The 20,000-nt window shown below is 43.8% G+C and overlaps 1 protein-coding gene across 1 annotated transcript in view; it reads left to right on the forward strand.

The window, feature by feature from the left end:
- Positions 1-20,000, forward strand: part of cdh24b (cadherin 24, type 2b) — a gene marked incomplete at both ends in the record, with an annotated part of 166,442 nt that overhangs the window by 100,689 nt on the left and 45,753 nt on the right. The window contains 2 exon segments of the mRNA XM_080725629.1: positions 11,467-11,723; positions 15,771-15,907. Coding sequence (XP_080581755.1) covers positions 11,467-11,723; positions 15,771-15,907 — 394 coding nt within the window.

A 20,000-nucleotide genomic window follows, 5' to 3' on the forward strand; every position in this document is an offset into this window, starting at 1 on the left:
ACCACCATAATACTACCCACTAAGTCCCACAATGCACTGCGAGTGCATTGGCGCGTATTGAGGGCCCACGAGCGTTGAGCCTGAGGTGATTGGCCTCGGGCAAACCTGTGTGTCTTCTGTGTGGATTAGATTTACTTTCTCATTTTACTATATGAAATCAGTGATTGATGAGGATCATAGAGCAGCAAACCAAGCTTTAATAATGTGTTTTCCATTTTTAATGCGTGCAGTTTAATGTTTGCATTTATTAAGGGACATATTAGATTTTTGAAGGATGCTGTTCACCTGTTGAAAAATGTTTTCACTTGAAATTACTGACAGAACCATAAGAAAAATATTGCAACTGATTATGTTTTACTTAATTCATTTAATGATTAATGTCAGTGCAATAATATCGGCTGTGTTAGTTCCAGGTTCAATATGTGCAATCATTTCAATACTTTTTAAATATTGAACGAGTCCGGCCCTTGACTTGTACCATTTTTTTAATTTTGTCCCCCTGTGTAGCTGACTTGAAATCCCTGCTCTGAAGGTACTTGTGTTGTTCGCGAGGCATCAGAACAAACAACAGTCTTCTCCGGGCGTCCATGTTGAATGCTCACAAGGTCAGAGCTGGGAACTCACATGTAGGCGATGTCCCAGTTCCCAGTTTGTGTTGAATACACAGGCTCTGTGTCTCCTCCTCAGTAGCAGCTCCAGTGGGGAAGTGTGCAGTGGTGTAAAAAGTACATACATTCTTTACTTAAGTAAAGGTATCAATACTGCAATGTAGATGTACTCTGTTACATGTAGAAGTCCGGTATTCAACATTTACTTGAGTAAAAGTACAAAAGTATTGGTATCAAAATGTACTATAAAGTACCAAAAGTATAAGTATTTATTGTGCAAAATGTCCCATTTCAAGTTATCAAATATATAAAAATCTTTTGAAAATAGCCGATCTACAAGTTCACAATGCGTCGCGATGCGACACATTGTGAGCTTGTAGATCGGCTATTTTCAAATGGCCAAAATGTATATATGGCTGAAGTGGTTAATGTATGTTTTGTAATGATAATCAAAACCTACAATGTAACTAGTAACTAAAGTTTTGAAATAAATGCAGTGGAGTAAAAGTACAATATTTTGATCCGAGATGTACAGTAGTGGAGTACGTAGAAGTGAAAGTATTGGAAATTGGAATTACTCAATTAAAGTACAAATAACTCAAAAGTGTACTTAAAGGGGAAGATCACCCATTTTCAATATTGAACTATGTCATTAATATACCTTAGAGGAGTTGTGTTCTGTGTTGCCTAGAACTGGAGGATTGATTTTGGGGTTTGTATTGTAAAGTACAACTTGATGACATCACACTATTGTACTTTACAATACAAACCCCAAAATCAATCCAACCGTTCTAGGCAACACAGAAGAGGGGGAACTTTTTTATTATTTCCACACAACTCCTCTAAGGTATATTAATGACATAGTTCAATATTGAAAATGGGCGGTCTTCCCCTTTAAGTACAGTAGTAAATGTACTTAGTTACTGTACACCACTGGAAGTGTGGAATTTCAAAGCAGGCAGTGGTGCATCCGTTTCCACTCTGTCAGTGAGTCGAAAAGGATGTGATTAGCTCTTCATCAGCATGATGTGGGATGCATTTATTATGCAGTCACATCCAACTACTGCATAAGGTGTCAAAACTGTATGTGTAAATGCATCCCGTTCTCACCCCCTCTGCTTCAACCACCCGACGTGTTCCCAACTCGCTTTCAGCTTCACCCGTGCAACGCTTACAGCGTCTTCCGTCAGACACGAACGGAGAGTCTTAGTGCGCATGCACCGACACGTGTTTACTGGAATATTTTCCAGTCACGGGAAATCGAACCCGGGTCTCAGTTTTAGCAGTCATCAAGCTCTACCGACTGAGCTTTTTGTGCTTTTATCTTTGACAACGTGGATAATAACGGAACGTAGTCCCTTCTTTGAGCCGCATTCGGACGCGGAAGCAGTCCCCTGTTCAAAATGTACTATTCTGTCCATAACGGCACATCATTCGGTAACGCCGCTGAGTCGGCTCATGCGCCATTCGCACCGATCGCCGCGGCGACTCGGTCGCTACCGCTCCCTCGGCGGCGGCTCCCAGGGCTCATCGGCGCCTGAGACGGCGCGGCTCTGCCGCTTATAGTGGCGTGAACGGTAACGTCGGGTGGCTGGTAAACCCCTCATAGTGGTATCGAATCTCGCATCGGGGACAACTTTTTTTTTCTTTCTTCTTAGACCACTGGCCATACCCAATGCGTCCAACACTTGAAACAGTAGGCATACCCAAAGCGCCCCCTCGTCCGACGCAGTACAGCGCGTCAGTTGTCTGACGCTTTAGGGGTGAGAATATGTTGGTGAATGACAGCAGTTGTAAAACAAAAATCGAACCTCTGTTCGAAGTGGAGCTGTGTGTGTGTGTGTGTGTGTGTGTGTGTGTGTGTGTGTGTGTGTGTGTGTGTGTGTGTGTGTGTGTGTGTGTGTGTGTGTGTGTGTGTGTGTGTGTGTGTGTATTGCAGTTGATGCTCAGGGCAGGCTAGACTCAACAGCACCTCTCTGGTCACCCAGGGTACTACATACAGGCTACATACAGACCCACCCACCCACAAACATACCTACAAACATACCTACACACACGGCCACGTATAGGGAGCTTGTGTTCCACACAGCTCCAAAAACAGAAAAGAAAAGAATAACTGAGAGAAAATAATGTTCAGGAACAGGTGAGATTCACCCTGGCATAATGCCAAGATGTCATACCTACTAGTCTTGTTTACACGTGTTTACTAAATCGAATCGTGTTTGATTAACAAAACAGAAAGCCGCGTCACAACATTAAGCATAATAACATCATTAACACGACTTGTGGCGCTATCCCAATTCACACTTCTTCCTTTTTTTGTGTGTGTGGAGGACAGGGTGTGGGTGCCGTGAGCCGTATAAACCTGCTTGTTTGTGTGCACCTTTCATTTCCCCATACCTGCGGGACAAGCTAATGTAGCTAGCTGCCTGTGTCAATTGGCTGTTCAAATTTCCATATGCTCTCACTTAAAATGGCTGGCTAATCCGCGGTCACCCGCCTGCAGTTGTGCCCGGGATTATCTGTTTGTTTTCCCTTGCACCGGGAGATTGCGTTAATCTCCTCAGAGAGGGAGGGCGAGAGAGAGAGAGAGAAAGAGATAGAAAGAGACAGAAAGAGGGAGGGAAAGAGAGAGAGAGAGAGAGAGAGAGAGAGAGAGAGAGAGAGAGAGAGAGAGAGAGAGAGAGAGAGAGAGAGAGTTGTGCACATTAACCCTGCAAGGCCCGAATTAATTTCTACTGGCCATTTTTTTTTTTTATCAGATGGTGTTGTAGGAGTCCTAATCAGAGGAAAATGTAATGTTTTTTTTTTTTTTTTTTTTTCTTAAAGTGATCCCTGACTAATACGACAAATATGTCTTAATACATTATAATTGTCCTCTATAACTACAATGTAAAATTAAAAACACCTTAAATATTTTATTTCTTCTAGAAATAGCTAATCTTTCACTCAGTAGGGGAAATGCTTGTCGCAAGTTCATGATGTCATAAATGTCATGTGTCATTTTTATGGCATGCATGTGCAAAAAAACAAAACACAAAAACATTTGAAATATTGATTTGATGCTCATATTAACCATAGGAAGTATTAAGTTTGTTTTTATTTTCACATGCATGCCATAAATTCCATAGGGATAGATCACACTTGACATTCATGACATCATCAACTTGCGACGGGCATTTCCCCTATTGAGTGAAAGATTAGCTATTTCTAGAATAAATAAAATAATTGAGGTGTTTTTAATTTTACATTGTAGTTATAGAGGACAATTATAATGTATTAAGGCATATTTGTCGTATTAGTCAGGGATCACTTTAAGAAGTTTTTGTAAGGTTTTATAGCCATACATCATAATTCATAAATCATGCTCTAATTTACATTTTGGGGATATTTTTCACAATAATAACATAATTATGTACATGTTCTAGACATTCTAATGATCACCAAAAAAAGAAATTACAGACATTTTACTTATGTTTTTTGTGAGGAATAGCTTCAGTGAAAAAGTGAGATGTTGTTCGTTCAGACTCTGGAATGTCAGCTTCTGTGGGGGGGTGTGAATATCAGCCTCTGTGGGGGTATTTATATGCAAATATCGTGGCCAATGGCATTGTAATACTAAACAATAGGATCCAATGGTGATGTTAATGTAAAAAAAGAACAGGAAAACACATTATTTGAACTCTTTTTTTTGATAAAATAAAAATGTGTCCAAAAAGCGACTGTGGGCCTTGCAGAGTTAAAGTGAAATGAGAACGACAGGGCACATCTGACTTACACAGGAAAGAGCGGGGACAGGCAAGAGACGAGTGACAGGAAAAGGAAGCGCGATGTAGAGGAGGAACAAAGTCAAGTGGGAGATTTAGAAGTGTGTCTTTGTTCTCTTTAACGCTGCAGTCACGCTCGTTGCCGAGGAAATGTCCAGAAGCGGCGACTGTCATCATCACATAAAACCCCACGTATGATCTTCATTTAGAACGTACTAAATGAAGAGTTGTCAAGGACAGTAGGAGGCGGAAGCTCACACGTAGGTGCGCGTGTGCACACGCACGCACGCACACACATAATCTTCTCATTTGCTTTCAATTATGCTGGAGGGGGAGAATGGTGATTCACCTTGTCATGGCTTCCCAGGATCTTGACCGGATGATTTAAAACCTTGCTCAATGTCTAGCCATGCATTTGTGTGTTGTGTACACATGCACGCACGCACGCTCTCTCTCTCACACACACACACACACACACACACACACACACGTGCGCGCACACATACACACGCGCGCACATGAAGTGCACATATTTTGCCACACAGCCAGGTCTCTATAGTCATTTGACCAAGCGTGACGAGGAGGTGGCATGATTTATTATGTTGCCAGCCTACCATGCCAGTGTTTGTAATTAAATTCTCAGCAACCGTTCTAAAGGGGAACAGGGAAATTTCAGGAAAGTGTGTAAGCATGTGATGTGCGTTTGCACGCACGTGCGTGCGTGTGTACTGTGTACTTGTATTACCGTACTTACGAGGGCCAAGTCGTGTGTGTGTGTGTGTGTGTGTGTGTGTGTGTGTGTGTGTGTGTGTGTGTGTGTGTGTGTGTGTGTGTGTGTGTGTGTGTGTGTGTGTGTGTGTGTGTGTGTGTGTGTGTGTGTGTGTGTGTGTGTGTGTGTGTGTGTGTGAGCACTGAAGCGCAAGGTTACTTCTGTGCGAGTGTGAGCATGCGAGCGAGAGACAGAGAGACAGAGAGAGCGAGGGACAGAGGCGCAGAGTGAAGGGATGAAGAATGTACCTGCTCAGTCTCTGTTTTCACTTTCCCCTCGGTGCACCCTGCTTTATATGGGTGCGTGTGTCACACACACACACACACACGGAGAGAGACAAAGAGAGAGGCAGAGAGAAAGAACGAGAGGGAGAGAGAGAGAGAGACACACAAAGGCGGTACAGGCAGAGAATGAAAGGTGGGTCGCCGCGTGATAAGTGCCTCCAGCGAGTGTGTGATGTGGAGAGATGAGCGTGGTGCGTTCTGGGTGGGCGGGAGGGGGGAGGGGGGAGGGAGGGAGGTGTGGCGGGGCGCAGGCACGCAAGGAAAAGCCAAATTCTGGGCCCTGTGTACAAGGATTCACTCACATTTTGTGCTTTAACTGAAAAATAGCAGATATACAAGCTCGCAGCTCACTGCGAGCTACATTTGTGCGGAGTCTGAATAACCTATGTTTCTATGTCAGTGGTGCTCAAATATTTTCATGTGAAGGACCCCCAAAATGTATTTGGCCACGGAGCCCCAGCTCAAAATATTTAGTTCCAGGGACCCGCCAGAAGCAACATTTGAGTTACAAATGTTCGCTTAAAAAGTACATATATTCAGAGATTTGCACACATTTTCACGACTTTTCAAAAACAGCAGATCTACAAGCTTGTTTATCTGCCATTTTTCAATAGCTAAAGTATAAAATATTTAAGGCTCCCTCCACCTTGGGCCCTAGTAACTCAGTCCCCCCCCCCCCCACCCCACCCCCTTGTGACGCCCCTGGTGTTGGGGGGGGGGGGGGGGAGGGGGGGGGGTGATGGAGTGTTAGGACAGAGGGGGGAGGCGGGCGGGAGGCGGGCGGGCGACGGAGCGAGCGAGGCATGGGAAGGCGAGAGGTGATGGAGTGTTGGAGTGAGGAAGGGGGAGTGAAGGGGGGGTAGGAGGGCGGGTGATGAGTGTGTGCTCACAGTGTAAGTGACACCTCTCCTCCTCAGACAGATTGTCTGCCTCTCCTCTTCTAATGGGAACCTGTTAGAGGAGCCTTTTCTCCCGCCGTCACACGCGTACCCCCTCCCTCCCTCCGTCCCTCCCCTGCCATCCACCCGCCACCCCGCTGCACCCCGCGCGCCCGCTATACCACTCCGTCTCCCTGACATTCCCCATTTATTGTTATATATTTATATATGTTCCTTTTTTTATTCTCCTCCTGAGAAAGATGTTTCCCCGCCACTTGCCTGTATTTCAAAGTCGGCGTCCTTCAATTCGCCCTCTCTTCAACGCATCATTTTTAATCAATCTCGCACCCGTGTTTGAATTACAGATTTAGCTGCCTATAAGTGAAAAGGCACAAAGGTTCACACCTCCAGAGAGAGTGAGAAAGGAGAGAGAGAACGAGCCCATGGTGGTGCAGTTGTAAAGTACCGTACTTGCACACCACCATGGAGATTGGGTTTCGATTTCCTTGCTGTGCCTCAAGATTCCCTGGGACGGCCCAACGAACACAATTGGCCGTGTTCACAAATGGGAATCCGGGTAGTGGGGGGCGATCTCTGTCGCTGACCCGCTGCACTAGAGACTCCAGTGAGTAGAATTGGTATAGGGTTAGGGGTGTCAAACTTGCAGCCCCCAAAGATGCCCAATGCGGCTCCCAACATGGTTCAGAAAAGTTAAAACATACTGGGCTGTATTTTGATTGTCTTAACTCATTTACTGTCTTTTAACTCATTTCGTGCTCCTGAAATTAACGGATTAAAATGTCCAGCGTGCCTCCCGCAGGCTGCATCCACGACCGTTGTCTTATTTTGAAGGCCAGAAGTCCATAGCGTAAACACTTCCGGTTTGACGTCATCGCGTCATTCACAGGAAGCGGTCCTCGTCCACATGGTGTTGTGTAATGGCCGATCTGCCTCAATGTTATGGGATTACTATTTTATAGAGATGTTACCGATCAATCGGCAATGGATCGGATCGGGCCGATCAAAGCGTGATCGGCGATAATCTGTGGTTTAGATCAAAAGGTAAATTCATCGATCGGATCGGATCGGTGCATCCAATCAACCAGCAGTTCAGTATGCCCACTTGAGGCCATTTTGGGGTATTGATTTCCACAGTGCAGAAGGAATAATTAGTTACTGCTATGATAATAAATACATAGTAATGCTGGTAAATAACTATAAGGCAAATATATAAATGAATTCATGAGTGAATGAATGAATTAAAGTTAAAACATTAACATTTAGAAAATATAAATAATAACTTGATCGGATCGGTGATTGATCGGTATCGGATGATCAAACTTTTGTGATCGGTGCTCGGTGATCGGTTCCAAAAAACCTGATCGGACCATCCCTACTATTTTGTGCTCGTGGATCCGTGATGATGATGAATCGGCGAGGGAGATCGTCTCGGGACCTTCCGCGCATGTACCCGGTAGGATAACCGCCGTTACAGTAATATATTACTTTTCGCGAGTATACTCGGGATCGGCACCATGATACTCGAGTATTTTTCACGAGTATTCTCGGGATCGGCTCCGTATGAGTTAAACATCGACTGAAGGGGTTAGCCGCACCGTCCTTACCTTTTAACGTGGGGACGTGCGTGCACATCACGCACCATCTGTGCACGGATCATGTACCAGGCGTGTGTAGACCCGATCACAGCTTTCAAATAAATAAAAAATCGATTGAAAAAAGACCTTTCCATCGCTGAGCTCCGTCTGCTACTGTTTACACGGAAGCTAACGGTAGCTGTGCCATTGTCCCGACCGGATACGGAAACCATATCCGTCCGGAACCGGAAATGCGGTCCGGTTCAACTACAAAATGACGTTACTCGCATCTTCTGAAAAGCATTACCCCGAATTAGAGTTCGTAAAGCTGCATGTCAGAAAGTCTGTACTCTCTGACGAAAAGTTTGGTGGTCGGAGACAGTATGGACAGGCCTTTAAGTTAAGGCATAAGGGCTGGTACTTAAGACAATCAAAATACAGCCTTCTATGACTCAACTGGAGTCATGAAATGATAATAATAAAACATAATTTGTAAAGTGATATACTACAGGTATGGCAATCACTGAGACAACAGGTTGGAAAACAAAGCCAGTGACAGCTGTGTGTCCTCAACTGGTCACGGCCCTCATCAAGTCACCTTCTGCCCTTACACCGAAATTAGTTTGACACTGGAGAGTTCCCCACACATGGTATGCCGTCCTAGTGAAACTCCTTATACTTTCAGGTGAAAAGAAGCAGATGGTGACTCAACGTGTATCAAACAGTATAGGATTGGCACTGGCAGTGACAGGGACTGGGTGTTGGCATAAGAATTCAATCGGGGAGCACAATCAAAAATAGTTGATAAGAAAAAAGAAGAGCGAAAGAGAGATGACTCAGATGAGAGAATAAAGTGAGATGGAAAGAAAGAAGCATCTAAAGGGACGTGGAGAGTGGATTCCAATATACTCTAATCCGCAGGGAATGTCCGCTGTTTTCTATCTCTTTGTATGCAACTCTTTGACTTGGACAGCGGAGACTGCAGAGCAGGGAGCCTATTTATCCTCTGTCCAACACAGTGCTGTGTGCCAGTCAGACACAGAGGGTTCCTGTCCATACACTCGCTTTGAGAACACACGCACGCACACACACACGCCACACGCATGCAGGCACACAGTATAGTAATACCTCAAAGAGATATTTTGAACCAGACCCAAACATGTTGTGCTCCAAAAATGTAATCAACAGCAGGTGTATGTCTAGCAATCACTGCGGCAAACCTGATCAGAGGTTTCATTGCTTCTGAGCCGCCCTGCTGCCGAGGTGCGCCGCAATCACACACCGAGTCACCTCCGACAAACAGGCTCCATAATGTCTCTAACAAACAATTGCTGGCTTCTCTAAGCCCCCTTTCCCAGACGCGTCACAGCATAGCAGAACAAGAGGCATGCTTTATTTATGTAGCCAGTATACAGCATGAGTCATCATGGTGATGTGGTAAACACAGTTGGACGCTAGATGCTAAAGGGAGGTAAATCCCTTGATAAATGTTAGTGTTCATTTTTATTTGCAAGAAGAAATTGGTTTTTTTAAGTAAATGAGCTGTCGATGTCCCGGTCATGCATCCAAGCATGCAAATTCATAAGCACTTGCGTAACGCTTCCTCAAACTAATTTGAATATTCTCAAACAAAAAGCACCTCTGTCCAAGATACTCCCACAGTGTTGCGCAAGACCTCAAACAACACCTACCAACAGACTTGTAACAGTAGAACAAAGGATAGAACCTGCCAGCTCTGCTACCCACCAACACACACACACACACACACACACACACACACACACACACACACACACACACACACACACACACACACACACACACACGTGTGTTGCCAACATTGCACCACACAACAATGTTGGAGTGGAGGGGTGTAAATTATGCAGTGTGACTAGCCCAGCAATCACCACCGTTTCTTGGATGAATGTTTTACTAGCATTCAAACCCAGCTATAGCAATTGTATCTCTCCATTCTCCCTACCTTGTCAAAGAGACCCTATAACATCAAAACAACTCAGCAGTGCCAAGCCCACATACTGTAGCCTACTGTAAGAAAGGAACGTAGCATGAAGCCAAAATCCTCGATGTATTTCAATGAATAAATCGTTATTTTAACTAATCTGAAAACTCAGACTAGGACATCCGCCATGGTTACTATTCCATTGAGAAGTCTTTATTATTTATAATTTCTTTGAAGCAGACAGCACACCGAAAGTGACTCTTTCCATGTATCTACAGTACATCTGTAGTGGCTGTAGCTACTGGAGGTGCTAGTTACATTAACACCTTTAACTAGCTCTGGTCCAGAGTGTCAGCTGCACTGACGATCTGACAGGCGGCTGGCTAAAAGACTAGACCAGGATTTATCTACGCCTAGGCTACGAGGGCTCAACTTCAGTCAAAATAAACGAAACCACTTCGCTACTCACCTAACTAAAAGTAGTTTTGTGTTGTTGAAATTCTATTCTCCGCGGTGGGAAACGTCTCAGCACCCCACCCACTCTGTAAAATACATTATTTTTGTCATGAAGTAAAAATGCACCCACCTCGAGCCACCGCAGACATAACCCGGAAATAAGTGGCGGTCGAGTTGGATGCGTTTTATTTCATAACAGAAATAATGTATTTTACAGAGTAGGTGGGGTGCTGAGAGGTTTCCCACCGGGCCACCGCGGAGAATAGACTTTCAACAACGCAAAACTACCTTTGGTTAGGTGAGTAGCGAAGTAGTTTAGTTTATTTTGACTGAAGTTGAGCCCTCGTAGGGGTACAGAAATCCTGGTCTAGTCTTTTGCAGAGCTAACCTTTAACCACACATATGCTTTACTTGAGCTCTTCTGACAATTGTTGTGGAAGACAGTTGCATGTTGTTTATTGACTGTAATGCAGCGTATCAAATGAATTGTGATTGTGGCTGAAACGCTACCTGTTTTAGAAATGTGTTGTTTTCCTTGAAACAGTATTTGATGTGTAACTTAATGGTCAATGGCAGGGGAGCTAAAATTGCTCCAAATTAAAGAACAAAAACAGATGGCTGGGGTCTAGTGTTTACAACAGTGACAAGTGCAACGTTTTTAGCTGTTAGAACCGTTCAGCGCAAATTATTACATTTATTTGTGTGATGTGTTTCTTCTCACCTCTAATTTATTGCTCAAACACATGCTGCTCAAAAACTACAAAGTGTTTCAAAATGAACAGTTTCTGTTTCCAGAACGTTGTGGCTTTTAGCCTTGAGCCTTTCAGTCCATTAGCTACTTGTTTTGTCAGTATACACGTTTAATGGTCTATATCACATTTATTAGAACCGTTGCTGACACTTTAAGATAGCCAATCTAAAAGCTCACTACGTGTCAAGGGTGACACCTGAGATTGTGAGTAGGTTTTTGGGCCTGCGACACCATTGTGTGACAAAGCATAAAATAGGCATTAGTCTTTCCTACCCCATCCAAACTCATAAAATGTATGTGCCCAGTGTACTAGAGTCCACCGTTATTCTCCAGTGGACCCTTCCAACCTTTCTGCAACCTCTCTACATAACTCTGTCTAAATGTCTTCCTTCCCCCAGGCTGTGGACTATGAGAGCCGCAGTTCCTACTCATTCTCTGTGGAAGTGCTTAACCCCATCGTGGACCCGCGCTTCCTGCGCCGGGGCCCCTTCAAGGACAGGGCCTCCATCAGAGTGGCAGTGCTGGACGCAGACGAGCCCCCGCGGTTCTCTCGGGCCCGCTACCACATGGACGTGTCCGAAAACTGCCCGCCTTCCTGCACTGTGGGCCGAGTTGGTGCCGTCGACCCCGACACCGGGCTGACCAATAACATCAGGTACTGGTGCGACGCGGAGAAGTTATATAAGATAACATAAACCTTTACTGATCCCCGGAGAGAAATTCTGGTGTCATACTGTAGCAGCAACAGCAGTAAGACAAGTTTATTTCTATAGGCAAGTCAATTCATAGTGTCACTATGACATTAAGACTAGTAAGACAAAGTGCAAACATATAAAAATCCAATTGAATACAATTAAATATAGTTATTAGAGTTTGAGACTAGAACATTTAAATATGTTAAAATAAAACAAACAAATAAGAGAATACAGTTACAGTGCACAAGAAATGAATTAAAAACCTCACTAAAAGGCAGCGGCAAACAGAAAAGTCTTCAGCTTTGATTTAAGAGAACAGAGAGTTGTAGACCTGTAGTTTCCGGGGAGTACAGGAGACCTCTAAAGAAGAGAAGTTCTCCCAAATCCTGCTGAGACACAAGTCCTTTAATCTTTGATATATTCTTAAGGTGATAGAAGGCTGACTTTGTAATTGTCTTAATGTGGCTGTTGAAATGCAGGTCTGAGTCTGTGATTACACCAAGATATATAGCTTGGGTTGTGGTTTTTAACATTTCCTATTCAAGCTGAGAACAGACTTTTTAATCGTTCTTCCTTGGCTCCCAAAACTATTACTTTGCCTTTGTTTATTTAAATTAGATTCTGGCACATCCAACTGCTGATTTGTTCAATGCACTTCTCAGCAAGCACGGTCAGGACCTGGACCAATCAGTGACGTCTCGATTGAGGCCAGATCCAGTCAAAACCATGACTAGTCGCATCTGGCCTAGAATATCACCTGATTTCAACCAACTTAAATCCTGCCCACAAAAACGGAATTCCTGGATTAATCAGAGAGTGTCCAATGGACCCAGATAAATATCATAACTAGTCAGATATGTCCCAGAATATAACCTTATATGCTCATATTTCAACTAACATTACAAACAATTACAATAATCCTGTCAAACAAAAAAGTCCATTATGTCCTGGTAATGACGTCAAGATCATCCCCATATGGGCTGTGATCTGGCCTAGTTCTGAACGTCACCTGAGGACGTTATCATAACGTCATCATGACGTCATTTGGCTTGCTGGGTTACTCAATGCTTATATTGGACCACATATATTTATGTAAAACATCTGCAATATAATGGTAACATATTTTATTGTTTTCCAAGCCATGTAGATGTTGAACAGGATAGTCCCCGGAAAGTAGCCCAGTTTTTCAGTCATCTATTAACACATTCAGTGATAGGTATTAATTAATTCATTTATCATTTATTATTCATTTCATTGTTTTTACGTTATTTTGACGACCCATAGAACGCACAATGTGTAAACACGCTGTTTGTAACATCCAACAATCTTTTCTTCTTTCACCCGGATTTTTTTTTTGATGAAAACACAACCTGGGAGTAGAATCAGAGATATCAAAATCTTTCGGAATTTCATAACATTGGCTCGGGCGGAAACAGGGATTTCCGAATTACTTCATTTTCCCGATGCATCATGGGAATTCTCTGCATCACTTCCGGCTGCGGGAGAACGCAGTCTATCGTAAACAACTTAAAAGACCATTTGATGCATATACAGTACGTCACTGGTGCTCAAGTGTTGGATTTGAATTGACACACACAGACACTCTCTGTCTGTAGAACCAGCCACACAGTGATGTGTCAGGTGGGACAAGTTGTGCCGGTTTTCATAGTTAACTGCGACCTATGGTCGCAATAAATATATACTGTATACTGTATGTCACCGGTGGTGAATGTGTTAATGCTGACCATGTTGAATGCAACACGCCACACGCCAAAATAAAATGTCAGATATGCCTTCCGTTCAGACGACAACGGCATTTTCAGGAGGTTGAAAACACATCAAAGTCAGACCAGGTTCTAGGGTGGAAAAGTTTGACAATGCTCTCCCTCGCGTCACCATGTGAATCAGGAGAAACGCAGGAAACAACAAAACGTGTGATGTCATGGCTCACGTGCAAACTACTTGCAAACTACGCGCAGCCACGTTAGCATGGTGAATGTAAACAAGGAAGTGTAACAGCGTCACTCCAGAGCTGTCGTCTGTCTGTGCGTCACCGCCACCTAGCGACATGGCATGCGCATTACATCATTTTCAATGATGGTGCGTTTCCATGTTGACGCAGAATAACAAGTGAGAACGCAACAAAACGTAGCTGTTTTTTCTCTAGAGACCGCTGTCGTCTGCACAGGGTCTAAGGCTGAAACTCTAGTAGATGTCATTGAAGACCTTAACAAGATCAGTCAAAGTGCTGTGGCGTTGACTGGAAGACTTCAAAGCAGTTCAGTGGCAGGAAGTTGTTCAAAAAGAGACTTTTCAATTGTTTTACTTATAATCCGGAGGTTTAATATGGGCCTATTGTTCATTAGAGCTATCTATAGATCATAATTGAGAGTGGCTTGATGACAGCAGGTTTAGGGTACTGTGGGAAGAAACCTTGACTATTTGTGGAAGATAGTCCATGCAATTTGAAACATTTTGAAAATGGCGTGGGCACTGTGTGCTACAGTGGTACATGCCAACGCAAATGTCTTGGCAATTATGTGTTCCTGAGTCTAAAGAGAGAGAGATCTGTGTGCAGTTATCAAGTCATCAGAGACTCAAGTGTGTGTAGAACAAAGAAGAGAAAAGATATACAGCATGGCAGGATATTAACTCAGATAGTAGTATACAATAGTAGTACTGTGTGATATTGTCTTTTCTTGTTTTGGTTTTAGGGCTGTCAAAGGTAATGCGTTAACACCTTAACGCACCACTATGTTAACTGCGATTAATTATTTTAGTGCATTAACTGAAAAAACTAAACAAACAGACTGGGGTGCCAATAACATAGTTGAGCAAGATTCCAGGGGATGGCCACAGTGGTATAGATGTTATCAGACGAAAGCCACTGTGATATTTCATTGTGGGGCCCAGAATTCAAAGAGTCAAATTCAAAGAGCATCCTCTCAGTTTCAGACAGTTTTCCCCATGCAAGTAGTAATCCCCAAAAGTGTGCAGAGGTAAAAAATACTTAATCCTGACCCTACTTACTTGCTCACCTACTGGCCCGCACCAAAAATAGCTGATCTACAAACTCACAAAGCGTTGTGAGCATTAGGCCTCCCTCCTTTCCTTCAGCCTCTGATGTTTGTGCTTTGTCTGGAGGCTATGGTTTGGTGTTGGGAGGAAAGCAAAGTGATTTGTCATTAGCAGCCCCAGTAAACCGTGTCCCAATTAGAGCCAGCTGAAAAGCTAGGAGTGCGTGTGGGGTGAAATGATAGTTAGTGCACTCATACAGATTATTCCGATAATCAGCCTCACTTCAAAGCTAGCTCCTATCAACGGCGATAATCTCCCTATATTAAATTTCCAGGCCATTTGTGTTGCAGTCCCTTATCTTGCTCTCTCACACACTCTCTCACGCTGTCTCCCCACGCCACCCATCTCTTTCTGTTTCCTTCCTTCCTTCCTTCCTTCCTTCCTTCCTTCCTTCCTTCCTTCCTTCCTTCCTTCCTTCCTTCCTTCCTTCCTTCTGTCCCTACCGTAGGAGGAATGAATTCCGCTCATTCCTCCTATGGTACGGTCACACGGTTGCGATCGGTGGTCGGAGGAAGTGCCACCCACTCCCATCATATGGGACAAAACGGAAAGACTGTCCCGATGCGTTGAGCTGGCGGAACTGAAGCGTGTGTGCCAGCGCCAATTCCGACATACTGGGGTTCAACATTGGTGAACCATGTTTGTAGGTTTCCCCACCAGTGAGCCTACAGTCCAAACCAGGGGTTAAAAGTGTTATAAATATTGAGAGGAAAACCTGGAGACTTGACATTCAGTAACTTGGTCTTATGATGAAAATAAGAAAATCATAATGTGAACAAAATAAAATCTAGAATTTGCCACGGACAAGACCAAGTCTTGCCACGGACACATTTGTCTGTGTACTGACCCCTTCCTTCTGCCTATCACTTGCTTTCCGCCTTTCTGTTGTGCTAATCTCTAATTTCTTCCCCTTCCCTTACCATTCCCAGGTTCTCTATCGACCCCCAGTCGGACCCCGAGGCTCTGTTCCGCATCACACCAGACACCGGCCTTATCACCACGGCCATGGAGCTGGACCGCGAGCGAGAGCACTGGCACAACATCACCGTCATCGCCACGCAGAGAGGTCAGGCTTCACTACATCTTGAGAGGGAGAGGTCACGCTTTGAAAGTTGAAAGCCCCCCCTGCAAATCCTATGCATCTATATTTCAGGGTTCCCACGGTCATGAAATTCCTGGAAATATTTTGAAATTAGAAAAATATTTTTCCAGTACTGGAAAAGTTTTGGAATTGATCAAGGGTCCTGGAAGGTCCTGGAAAAAATAGCTATGCATTGTCGTTGGTTATTGATTTTGTTAATACCTCTGAAATGACATATTAAACATTGGCCAAATTGTCTCATATTAGAGGCAGAAATTGTGAAAATGTAGATCGGCTATTTTCACAATAAAACCGTGTTATCCAAAATCCTCTACTCTTAGTGCTCGTCAGGGTGCCGGGGTCCCCATATGATTATTTGCGCATAGGAGTAAGCGACTCGTTATTGAGCGGAATTATTGTTATATAGTCCTGGAAATCGGGTTAAATATTCTGGAAAAGTCTTGGAAAAGTTTTGGAAATTAATTGGTAGAGATGTGTGGGAACCCTGATATTTTCTCCGTCACCCCAAAACGTGCCACAATTTACCTTGACACAGTGGCCCTTTTGCTCTTATGTCATATGTTACCTGATTTATATCATACATCGCTGTACGGTGCTGAAAATACCAAATCTACAAGCTGCATCACAATGTGACGCGTATGGAGTGTAAATTAATCAGTACTGTCATACGACAAAGTATAAAATCGTAATAAATAAGCATTCATTTATGACAAAACATGAAAAGATGATGTATGGAACTACAGTACAATGTTTCTGCATGACAGCAACAATATACTGTCTTATGGAAACTTTCTGTAATGCGATTGGTAGTATTCATGTAAAGACAAAAGTGGACTCACTACACTACACTACACTACCCTATTCAAAATACATACAGAGAACATTGAGAGCAATGAACAGCAGTAGCTAACCTTGAATTACCTCAACACAAGAGCCAGTTGTCAGATTTCATTCCCTCAACCTCAGTGTCTAACAAAAGCGATCTCACCCCAGTCTCTTCGCGCAAAGAGTAGGAAAGCAAACAATTAAGCAGAGGCTCTATGGACAGAAGCTCAACAGCCACTTCACTGACAATAGAGACACACAGCGCTCGGGGCAAGGTTTTCACACAATAACCGACTACTACATGCTTCCACCCATATTCATGAAGTCTTTGAGCACTTTGTCAATGCAGCACACCAAGGCCTGACTGCAAATCTAGGTCCTCTATAGCAGTGGTTCTCAACTTGTCGGTTGGGACCCCCAGGGGGGTCCCCAAATTATTTTGGGGGGTCCCCAGATGATTAACTTAATGTGAAACATTGTTTTCTCACTCAACAGTAAACAAACCAACATAAAGCGTATACAGGGTTACTGCACAAGTGACAATATAAGGACTTATTAATACATCTAAAATTACAAATTAAACTTTGGCCAAATTGTCAAATATTAGAGGCAGAAATTTTGAAAATAGTAATGCCTCAACGCTATAGTGCTTGTCAGGGTGGGGGGTCCCCAGTTAAATTATGATTATTTTGGGGGGTCACGGCCTGAAAAGGTTGAGAACCACTGCTCTACCAACCAAGTGCACGGAAGATGGATCAATTTAATGGATTTCAGCTCAGCCTTTTATACCATACTCTGTACCACAACAGCTGGTGGAGAAGCTGAGACTGCTGGACGTTGACACTGGCGCCTGCAGCTGGATGCATGTCTTCCTGACGCAGAGGCAGCAGACAGTCATGCACGGTTGGCAGCCACACATCAAAATCCATCTTGGTGAGCACAGGCTCACCAAGAGCTGAGTCTTGAGCCCCCTGTTGTCCACCCTGCTACATGACTGTACTGACAGATTTAAGACCAACTTACCACCAATTTAAAGGAGTAGTTCACCCCCAAAATGACTTTTTTTTCTATTGATTACTCACGCCATGGATACTTGAGTTCAATATATTTTTTGGTTTCTGTCGCATTCCTAAGACAGAAATGTGATTATAGTACATTTACCCAGATGGTTTCCCTATCCAGTGCCATGCATTTGGGTCCCCATCCAGACCAGGGCCATACATTTGGGTCCCCATCCGGAATCAATGGGGGTACATTTCCTAGGTCTTAGGAATGCGACAAATACAAAAAAATATCATTGAATTCAAGTCTCCATGGCATGAGTAATCAATAGAAAAAAAGTCATTTTGGGGGTGAATTACTCCTTTAAGACCAATTCTGACCATTTAAATGCTATATATTTAACTAATTTAGTGCTTATTAAATTACGGTCCGGAGTGCTGATCGCGCGTATACGTGCACTATATACTGTATACAGTAAAGCTGGCGTTGGCTCACCTTCGGTCCGTCTATCACTGTGGCACTGGTGAAGTCCGCGATTCGTTTCCATCACATGTCCACGTGCACGCAAAAGTGCCGTGTCCCAAAGAAAACAATGGTCCTCTCATCTTTACAGTCCATTTTCTCCATAAAAGACTTTTGATGCCAAGGATGGCATTGGATTCTCGCTTAAATAGCACAAGCATGAAGGCATCCATCTTAGATCTTTGTTTACGTTCTGGACCGGAACTAGTCACAGGTGAATCTTGACCATCGTCAAGTGGGAATTGTGAGCTCGATCTACTTCCGGCCTTCAAAATAAGAGAGTGGCCGCGAATGGAGAAATTGGCACTAAATGAGTTAATATTGTTACTGTAAATACAGTATAAGGCCCGGACTAGTTCGGGAAAGACACCATACGATGCGTTATTAACTCCCAGACTAAAGGCATAAAAAGGGAACCGTTAAGGAATCGGACCGCTAAAATCCTAAATGATCCCAATCCTAGGCTCCACTGATCTTGTTGTCTTCACCATCCTGTTCAGATGATGTTGTTCGTTCACAGTTTGCAGTTACTGAACCGGGAAGTGAGGCTGTAGGGTGGTAGCCTCGCAAGCCATCCCGAGCTACGTCATCACCAATGTGCTTCCTTTCTCGGTCTGGTGTCCCTCCCATCAAGCCTCTTTATTAGAACTTGGGTTTCAAGTTCCAATCAAAAGGCTGCATTTCGAGCGAACCCGCCTCACACCGCTCCTGATTGGTCGAGCGGCTGCTACAGCTCTCGCATTTTGTAAACAAACATGTTTTAACTGAAATCAACGGCATCACATAACTTAAAAACGAACAACAGTTTGCACCTTTGGAATTTCTGTCTGGAAAAGACGTATTTGATGTTCTCCCGACGATGTTTTGATGCGCTGATGACTACAGACTGGACCTGTCAGTCAAAGTGAGTAACTACGTCATCGCGTAATGCGTTGTCTATGGAGAACTCCCAGACTCTCCCCTGGGAGAGTCTGGCTGCTGCGAGGCTAGTAGGGTGGAACTCTTTCAGCGGTGTGGGGGAATTGGAGACTTGACCTTTTAACGATTCCTTTGGGGGGTTTCAAATGGATCTCTAACAAATGGGTCTCTAACAGGATGTAACTCTGAGAGTGCACAAATGGAACCAAATGGACCCGTATGGTGGTCCTTGGAATTAAAAAGTTTGAGGACCACCGGTTATTGTAATTGTATAGCAGACGTGAAGTCCTCATGCCATAGCTCTGACAGTGTGATGAAACCGGTTCCAGAAACGTTTCCAAATGTGATGGAACCGATTCTTGTTGGTCAATGTGTTATCCGATTCCTCCGGGTTCCTGATCCAGGGGTGTCGCGCCAAATTTTGGGCCCTGGGTACAAGGATTCACTTCCCCCCCCCATGAATGTTCTTCTTTAGGGGAGGGGGTTTAACCCATTTATACTGGGAATGCGTTGTTTTGTGCTTTAACTATTGAAAAATAGCAGATATACAAGCTCACAGCGCAGCACCGAGTGCCGCACTGCGAGCTAAATCTGCTGTTTTTGAAAAATCGTGAAAATCTGTCTTTGAATATTTCAAATCCTTCTACGTTTTTTTTCTCGAAAACATATGTTTCTATGTCAGTGGTGCTGAAACTTTTTCATGTCAAGGACCCCCAAAAGTATATGTACCGGTATTTGGCCACGGATCCACATCTCAAAACATTTAGTTCCAGGGACCCCCCAGAAGCAA

This window comes from Nannobrachium achirus (assembly GCF_963921795.1).
Source record: "Nannobrachium achirus genome assembly, chromosome: 5".
Classification (NCBI taxonomy): domain Eukaryota; kingdom Metazoa; phylum Chordata; class Actinopteri; order Myctophiformes; family Myctophidae; genus Nannobrachium; species Nannobrachium achirus.